The 9,485-nt window shown below is 35.5% G+C and overlaps 1 protein-coding gene across 1 annotated transcript; it reads right to left on the bottom strand.

Annotated features, from left to right (window-relative positions):
• Nucleotides 1-237: 237 nt before the first annotated feature.
• On the bottom strand, nt 238-1,560 carry LOC143239303 (gustatory receptor for sugar taste 64f-like). Its single transcript, XM_076480233.1, has one exon. The coding sequence runs from the start codon at nt 1,316-1,318 to the stop codon at nt 491-493; it is 828 nt and encodes a 275-aa protein (XP_076336348.1). The 5' UTR covers nt 1,319-1,560; the 3' UTR covers nt 238-490.
• Between the last annotated feature and the right edge of the window lie 7,925 nt (nt 1,561-9,485).

The raw sequence follows: 9,485 nt of genomic DNA, 5'->3' as shown, positions 1-9,485 counted from the left end.
GTAATCAAACTCAAGAATGTCCGGTTACTTCGAGATGCTATTTAAACCTACTACTGCAGCTACATTGTTCATATATAGTAAATACATGGACGTCTATATAGTTTTATGAATGTAAATGGTAAAGATACCACTAACCTCGTATTTAGAACACTTGAAAATCATTTTATTTTCAAATCTCATAAAACAATGATTACATCTTATTAAATTGTCTTTTCGTTTCAAAATGTCAAATTTGAGTATTGAACAAACGTTCATGTTTTTTCTAGGAACTTCTGGAGGTAATTATGATGAAAATTAATACTTTTCTAGAAATATTAATCTCTACCTGTTGCTGTTTTGAGATAGCAGTTTACTTTACTTTAGATTCTTTTTAAACATTTAAATTTGTACTAATTAGCAATAAGCCTAGTAGCTGGCCTAACGTCAATAGCCATTTTAAACTATACTTAAGTGCAATATAGTTTCAATAACTATCTGTTCCATCAGGTTCTTAATGTGTTGGTCCAGTTGATGAGGTAGGTGATGTATTCATCTGTACTATAACAACACAAAAACTAATGACTACTCCAGTTACACTAAGAATAAAGCTGCGGTCTATATAGAAGAAATGCCATCCGGTAAACCCTACTTCTGGGGCGGTGAGTTGAGCACTAAGCAGCAGAGTTTGTTCCTGAAGTTCCCAATCGGTGATGGCCTGTTCATCTGTTAGTTTGTGTACTAAAGGCAGGGAAGCGTGGGCTTCTTCGGTTACATTAGCTGCAGAAAAGCTAGTAGACAAAAAGAAAACCAGTGAGTACGTAAATCTGTAAAGATCGAGTATCCCTGCCGTTGTTCTCTGTGCTTGGTCATCGTGTGTTTTGCTTTCAAAGATAAAGAAATAATAGATATCGATACACAAATCAAACAGTATAGTTGAGTACCAACAAAAAAGGATAAAGTTTACAATATCATCGATAGTTATAACCAGATCTGCGAGTTCGGTGTGAAGTTTCCTAAATCGTCGAACAGCATTTGGTGTGATGTTATTCTTCAATGCAGCAGCTTTCAATATGTCGTTCAAAGTAGAAAAATTCGAAGCGATAACTCGACAGACAAAGATATAAAATAGTCCTGTGAATATATTGATTCCTCGTATCAGGATACAGAACAGCAGAGCGTCGACAAAGGCAATCACGTACTGTAACTGCTTTGTGAAATGTTTATCAGAAACTCCGTACAAGTGGGTTTGCAAATAAACTTGGAGATCTTCGCCGTGCATCACGAAGAGAATGGTACTGTTTCCAATGACATAGAAACCTCCTAATATAGTCGTAACCATAATCCAAATCCGCAGTTTCTGTCGACTTCTTGTGGGAAGTCCAAAGACATCCCACCAATCTAGCGTGTCAATAAACTTATGGACTCTTTCGCTGTGATATGTAAATGTAATAGCGGTGATGGTACAGCTTAAGGAGTCCAAGAAATTGGATGCAGCGAATCAAACTAAGCTGCTAGCATTATCGAAGTTATTGACAAGCAATGCTAGGTGATGAAAACAATAAACACACAGGATGAATAGAATAAAGACACTCCACCATCCAGGGCGACATCTCTCCTCATTTGTATCTCTTACAAAAGGTATTCCTAAAAATGACAGTACCGCCAGTTGAGGGTAAAATGCTAAAGAAATTGGATCCAAGCTTTCAATAACATGCTTATCTTTGATACTTGGTATTTTGTTAGTCTCAGTGGTGGCTGTAGTAACTTTATCTTCTACTGTTGATACGTAACGAATCATTGCTTTCAGTTCTTCCTTCAGTCCACACAGGATATTAAAAATCCCATAGAATACCTGTCCAGTCTTAGTATAGTTTTTCTCGAATAATTCAAGGATTGATTTTCTTCTGAATACTCTCTAAACGTGGTCATATTCTAGAAGCACTTGTCCCCAACCAGTATATATATATATAATCTTTGTAAAGTATTACGGACTATGAGTAATAAAACACAAAACGGGCTGGAAGTATCACCTTGTACCATCAAACTACGACACATGATTCCTTGTAAATTGGTAGTCAATACAGAAACTTGAACGCATTACAAACGCTTGTAAACCTTTATTATCCCAACCATACTGTTGCAAAATATTTAGGTATTGTTTTACAAGAAATTTCCCAAGGTGATGTCGCGAAGATGTTCATGATTAGGTAAGGTTCACTCTGGCGTGTATATTCTGCTTTATAATTTTGGTTTTATCATTCATTACAACTGTTATTTAATACTTCTATAAATTATGGTATATCGAGAAATGCAACATCAACGTTAAATCTTTAAAAGACATAAACGTAAGACAACAGTGCAGACGATATCTAAGTATTGAGCGTATCCTGATTATAACAATTATCTGAAATCAAGAAAAACTTTGGTTCACAATTCACGGAATCACAATACCCACAATAAATATTTAATAGACTGCGTGCGCTTGTCTTTTATTGTTATTATTATTTTGATTGTGTATCAGTGTGTGCTTTGTTGTTTTAAACTTTCAAATCCATAGATAAACAGTTGTTGTCATTTACACTCATAGTAACAAAACAAAATATTTATCATGAAATATACGAAGGAAAGAATAAAAAAATAAAAAAGACATCCAAATGCATCTTCGAGGTTACATCCTCACTGTCTACTAATATAACCAACTGATACGTAAAAATCATCATACAGAATATAGCATTACAGTTATTACTGATCATGGTCTCATATTTTGAGTAAAATTCCTGCAGTTTGCTTTTAAAAGTTTAACAAACAAAATCGTACTAATATAACAGTTGTAAGAAACAAATGTAACCCTAGCGTAATAAGTTCTGTAATTATTTAAAGAAATGACTGAAATCACTGCTATAGGAAAGCTAGAAACCTGTTTGTGTGGACTCAACAGATAGCCCGTTGTGGTTTTGCTATAAGAAAATGGCATGCAAAGCCACATTCGCGATGCTCGTCCATTCCTGCTGAGCCCAGTGAAGGGAAGCGAACCGCTGAGTTTAGCGTTGTGAAGCTTTGCGCTTAAAAACAAACAAACCTGTAGACTGTATTTGGGGCTCAATTTAGCGCAAAACCTGGTGCGAATGGGTATAATTGTCAACCTTAACCCCATTGGACTATCTGTGCTAGCCGTCCCTAATTTAGCAGTGTAAGACTAGTGGGAAGGCAGCTAGTCATCACCACCCACCGCCAATTCTTGGGCTACTCTTTTACCAACGAATAGTGGAATTGACTGTCACAGTATAACGCCCCCACGGCTGAAAAGGCGAGCATGTTTGGCGCGACAGGGATATGAACCCGCGACCCTCAGATTACGAGTCGCACGTCTTAACCCACCTGGTTATGCCGTGTCTCCCAAATTTTGCTATAATAAATCTATAAGATAGTTTACTTTATAGTCGACTGGCAAGGTCAAGGAATTTTCATATTTAAGCACCCAACTGCACAAAAATGCAAAAGATATACCAAAATATTACTTAGTGTCTTTAAACGAATATTTGTTGTTTTTATTTATGTTTGTGCTAAAGTAATGAGAATAATATGGGAATAGACCAACCCCAAAGTTCCCTTTAAGATAAACAAGATCCTTCAATTTGTATGTACCATATATTAAAGGGTGCCATGACGAGTTTTCATAAGCAAACAACCTTAAAATCATATGTATGACATTTTTAGCTGATTCTTGCCTCCCGTAAAAACAAACAACATTGTTATATCTCAAGAGATACTCAAACAGAAGACTTCAGAACATATCTACTAATGTATTCTTTGATAGATTATTTCGGCAGAGTATTTATGATGAAACTTTGTAGAATGGATGGAAACTGCCTGTTGTGGAGACGGAAGTGTAGAGGACGACGTTTCAAAAGGCGGAAGACTACAAAGTTTCATCATATCTACTAATGGTTTGAAAAACAAAACTGCGTTTGCGCCTCGATTGCAGTTTTGAAGATGAAAAATACACAACCATCAGCAACGAAAAAAAAACAACAAAATCACATCAAGGCACTAACCAACCACTTGGAGGCAAATATGATTTATATTCAACACAGACAATCATCCACATATGAAGTTGTTGAATTTTTCAAGTGGTGCCAACACCAATTTTGAGGCCTAAACATCTTTCTTGACAGCTACGGAGTCGTGGAAAGAATAACTGCACCAATTCAGTTGAAGGTATTTTTGTTCCTGATGGATAAAGAGGTTCTATAGCCCCATATCTAGCTTACATGTGTCGTAACATGAAAACGAAAACCGAAGTGTTAGCTCAAGGAAAGAATAAGATTATCAGCCTAAATTATAGAAATTGTGTTTACGGAGTTCTACAGATACGTCAAGACATCACTCTGCCTCTACAAATGGTAAGTCTTCCTAACACGACGGTTCCAACAGCTATATTCCGCGAAAATGGATATATGAGAATAATTGTGTAGCATATGCTTGAAAAAAGGCTTCCACTATCTGAAGATCCTGTGCCTGTTCAAACAAGTCTTAATCTTAGTGTGTGCACCATAAATGCTATTATAGAGCTCCATTACCTGCCAGGTCAATGATAAAGGTTTAAAGATCCTGCACAGAAACATATACTTCACCCATAGTACAATGGTCATAGTACAAGGCACACTTTACTTGATGTTTTTGAGTATTATGATTGTAAGTATTCATTGAAAGATGAAGAGAAAAGTCATAGGATCGCAATTGCCAGTGGAACGAGAAGGTATCAGATGACCCGTAAGAGTTCAGTTCCCCTTTGACGAAAGTTTATGGTACTTTCAGCAAACAAAGTAGCACTGATTGAGTGTCTGTGTGAAAATGTCCCAAAATGCTCCGGAGTTTGTTCATCATCGAGAACACATGATTCACCTGGCAGGTGGGTTCACCAATGGAGAAATCATTGTTTTTAATATTGTAATATTTTCAAAACAAGAAGAATCTGACACCAGGATGATCTTCCACATTGTACAGGCCAACACAGATTTTGTAGCACACGGTGTGCAAGAAGAGGTAACAATAAAATCATCAGATGCAAATATTATTATGCTAACAATACACTGTTTTCCCACACGAGCAAGTTATTGATAAAGATTGAGAGGGCTACACAAACTGATGATCTCGAAAGTTTCTCAGTAATAGAATAACAAAACTACTTCCTGCCATACATGCTTTTACAGGTTGTGATTTTGTATCTGCATTCTTTAAAATGGGAAAGGAGAAGATGTGGAAGGCATTAGAAATTCCAGAAAAGGAGAACATTCTATCAATAATGCATGAAGTCCACCAATCTCAAACCAGCTTCCTTCATCACGTGACAAAATATGGCTGTTTGTGCACACACCAAATCCAAATATTGATTCCCCAGAAAAAATGATTGGTATAAGGAAAAAAACGATTGGAAGACCAAGTTATTTGAGGGTCATAGACCAGCTAAGATGCTAAAACATCTGCTGTGTTCGTACAGAGGCCATTCACCTTGCACATATAACTGCATCTGTGAGAAGATGGGTTGCACAGAAGAATGCCTATATAAAAGTTCAAAGGAGAATGACAATGAACTATTTCATCAGTCAACGGCTACTGATGGGAAGGAGGACTGACAGTCTTAAGATAATTGCAAGATTAATATAAATGATGTTTCAAGTAAAATTTCTTTGGTAAAATCCTGCTTGCGACGTTCATTAATGGCTAATGCAATACAGAATTAAAGAGAAACAAGACAATTGTACGTTTCACAAATATATCATTACATTCATCAAAATTGTTCATAGTCTATAATGTTTATTTGAATTTCGCTCAAAGTTACTTGAGCGTTATCTGCGCTATCCTTCCTTAATTTAGCAAAGAAAGACTAGAGGGAAAACAGATAGTCATTACGACCCACTGCTCACTCTTGGGCTACTCTTTTACCAAAGCATAGTGGGACTGACTGTCACATTATAACGATCACACGGCTGAAAGAGAAAGTATGTTTGGTGCGACGGGGATCCGAACCCGCAACCCTCAAATTACGAGTCGAGAGCTCTAACCACCTGGCTTCATCAGATACAGAGTAAAATGTTTTATAGCAGGTTGTATATATATATATATATATATATCTGTAAACAAAAAACCAGAAGTGATTCTGATATTCATCATGAGACAAATAAGTTGGAAATTAAGTTGGTTTCGTAGCTTAGAATTTCTTTATGGATTTGTTTTTAGACATCTGTTTATTCCTAAAATTCCCAAACTGTCTAGACTTTTACCTTTTTCACAAATATGGTTTGGTTTGGTTTGAATTTCGCCCAAAGCTACACAAGGGCTATCTGCACTAGCCGACCCTAATTTAGCAGTGTAAGGCAGCTAGTCATCACCACCCACCGCCAACACTTTCTTGGGCTACTCTTTTACCAATAAATAGTGGGAATGACCGTCACATTATAATGCTCCACGACTGAAAGAGCGAGCATATTTGGTGTGACGGAGATTCGAACCCGCGACACTCAGATTAAGAGTTGAATGCCTTAATCACCTGGCCATGCTTAGCCTTCATAAATATGTAAATTTTGAAGTTTTTTCTGGATCAAATATATTAGCAATGATATTATTCATGTTTCTTATGGCAGTGTTCTAATGGCAGAAAGCCCTTCAGTGGTACAGTGGTATGTCTTTGGACTTAAACCGCTAGAAACCGGATTTTTATACCTGAAGTGAGCAGTGTACAGAGAGCTCATTGTGTAGATTTGTGCGTAATTACAAAGAAAAAATTAATGATGAAAAATATTTTTAATGTATTTTCACATGCAACTGTTGCTTTGTTTGTTGGTTTAAAATTGAGCACAAAACTACACAATGAGCTGACTGCATCTAGTGTTGTAAGTCCGCAGACGTATTGCTGTGCCACTGAGGGAGAAAACAAACACTATAAAAATGATGGGAAAATCCCTCAATTTGATTAGAGTTGGTGTTGTGTGCTGTCCCTCTTGGTTGTGTCCCTTTTGTCAACCAGTTCAAAATTAAGGATCATTAACGCAGATAGCCCTTGAGTGAAATTCCGAAACAAACAAATGATACTCTTGAAAAATATTTTTAATTAATATTACGAAATTCGTTTCAAACAATAACCGTAATTAAATTTTTGATAAAATTTATATTTACTGTAAATGTCTTAATTTGTCCATTGCGGATTCAAAATCAGAGCCATATAAAAGTGACAGTACAGATTTGCATTTTGTCTTTCATATGCCACAGCCAAAGAAACCTTTCATTTAATACCATAACTCATGAGTTCAGCTGCACTGTGAGAGAAAATTATATCTGAAAAGCTATTTCTACATGTTGGAACATAGTTGAAAAATTACTGTTTAAACAGCTTAAAGCTGGTGAAGCATTAGAAATCAATAAACTGTGGAAAAAGAAAAGACAACGCAGTTAAATATAAGTTTTATCAATCAATCACTTATTTCTAATGATTCGCCAGCTTTCAGCATCTAATAGCGTAACCAGTAATTCTACTTATTATGGTATATAACACCACAAGCCAACAAAGCATAATCTATAGGTAGATGTTTTGTGTGACATTACATCATAATACGAATTATAATTAATTTTACAACTCTTCTTTTCTTTCTTTTTAATGGCGCTATTGAGTTTTGGAGTAAGAGGAACATAGTAACATCCAAACTTTAGGGTCAAGATGTTACTATGTTTAACATTCAAACATGCTAAACATAGTAACATCTCAACCCTAGAGTCCGGATGTTAAACCTATAAACATTTTTATCCCACAATGCCGATTTATTTATAACACTAAAAACCGGGTTTCGATACCAGTGATGAGCACATTACAGAGAGTCCATGGTTTAACAATAAACAAACAAATACTTGAGATTGTAATTTTACAAAGTTATTTAATGAATAATATTTTTTGAAGCACAAAAACATTTTATTGTAGTTTTTTATGCATTTCAGACGAAATTCTAGTTTTATTTTTAAAATAAAGAAATGTTTTATGAATGTTATATTCTGTCTCAATCATAATTTTAGCATATTTGATTAATTATTTCAAACAATAGTCCACAGACTGTTTGGTATCGTGTTTGTTAAAACTTTGATACTAAACCACTTTTAATACTGATACAGTTATCCCGTTACAAATCAATAAACGAAGGCGAATAAACGAGGGTTTTTTCGAAAAAATAAAAGCAGAAAGAAAGAAAAATAAGCGAAAAGCTAATAATGATATGTTTCTCTGGTAGTTTCTATGGAAATTGTTCCTATAGCAACAGAGTGTTGAGAATAATTAACTTTTGTTTTCCACAATAGACGGATTCGAATGAGATAGCAGAACCTTTGAATCTGATGCAGCACTAAATGTTTGGTGTGTTCGAAAACTGCTCTCATTCTTTGTTTCCTTAATCTCTGCCAGCAGCTAAACTAGTTTCTTCTTTTTCATGTCATGGAAAGGAAAAACATCGGAGTAAGAGGATTTTTGACATCTGAGAACCCTTCCAGTTTTCTTGGTAACCTTAGTAACATCAGACAAGATAACCTTCAGAAGATCAAAAGTTGTGAAGTTCGTATGGAAATTGAAAACCTGTCACCTATTCTTGTCATCCTTTGTTAACGATGAAATCATTTCTGGGCTTATCTTTGCAAAAAAGTGAGAAACAACGATCGAAGTATTTCACGTGGCTTATCTTGATAATTTTAATTACGTACAGTTTTCACCACCTAGCTTTGACACTTAAAGGCTTGTTCAGTTCGAATTCGACCGTTTGGTATGCAATTACACACTTAACTGATTCATGTTCTGCTCTAATCATGGTACTAAACACCGCTCGTCAAAAGAAAAGAATCGCGAAGATCCTAGACAACTTAGATACGTGGGATGTTACCCATAGACCTAATGTTACAAGAAAGAATTTTCGTGTTTCGGTAATAGTGGTTACAATCAGTGTAATTTTATTCCAGTTTCTGATTTTCATATTAAGTGTTATCGTGGATTCAAGTGACCTCCGTCGTTTTGTAAAAACTGATCTCTATGGCGTTTCCTACGACCGATTCTCATATGGGTTTCTCATTTGTTTTTTGATTCTAAATTCTTTTATATACGATATCTTTGTTATCGGAGTCCTTATTTTTGAAGCATTTTACTTCGTGTTTATTTGCTTTGTTCTCACTTCAAATTTCGTCCACTTAAATGAAATCTTGAGAGCCACAGACAGAAACGAAGTTAAAGCTGAATCGCTTCGCGATTTTCGAAAACTTCACAACACACTATCAGATTTAGTAAAGGAACAAGACAACATCCATAACTTTGTGGTATTCACGTGGTATGGGGCTATCATAATAGATATATGTGTGGAAATTTATTTCTTCATGAAAATTGAGAGTTCTGACCACAAAGAAACTTACATTTTTACAGAAGTTTTGGATTTACTTAACTTAGTTCACATGTCCTTATTTTTTTTTATCACTACTTACGC

Source organism: Tachypleus tridentatus, chromosome 13, assembly GCF_004210375.1.
Source record: "Tachypleus tridentatus isolate NWPU-2018 chromosome 13, ASM421037v1, whole genome shotgun sequence".
Taxonomy (NCBI): domain Eukaryota; kingdom Metazoa; phylum Arthropoda; class Merostomata; order Xiphosura; family Limulidae; genus Tachypleus; species Tachypleus tridentatus.
This window is presented reverse-complemented; position numbering and strand designations above follow the sequence as displayed.

Excerpts from the sequence above, each read along its gene's own strand:
- LOC143239303 (XM_076480233.1), bottom strand. The coding sequence starts at position 1,318 with ATGGTTACGACTATATTAGGAGGTTTCTATGTCATTGGAAACAGTACC.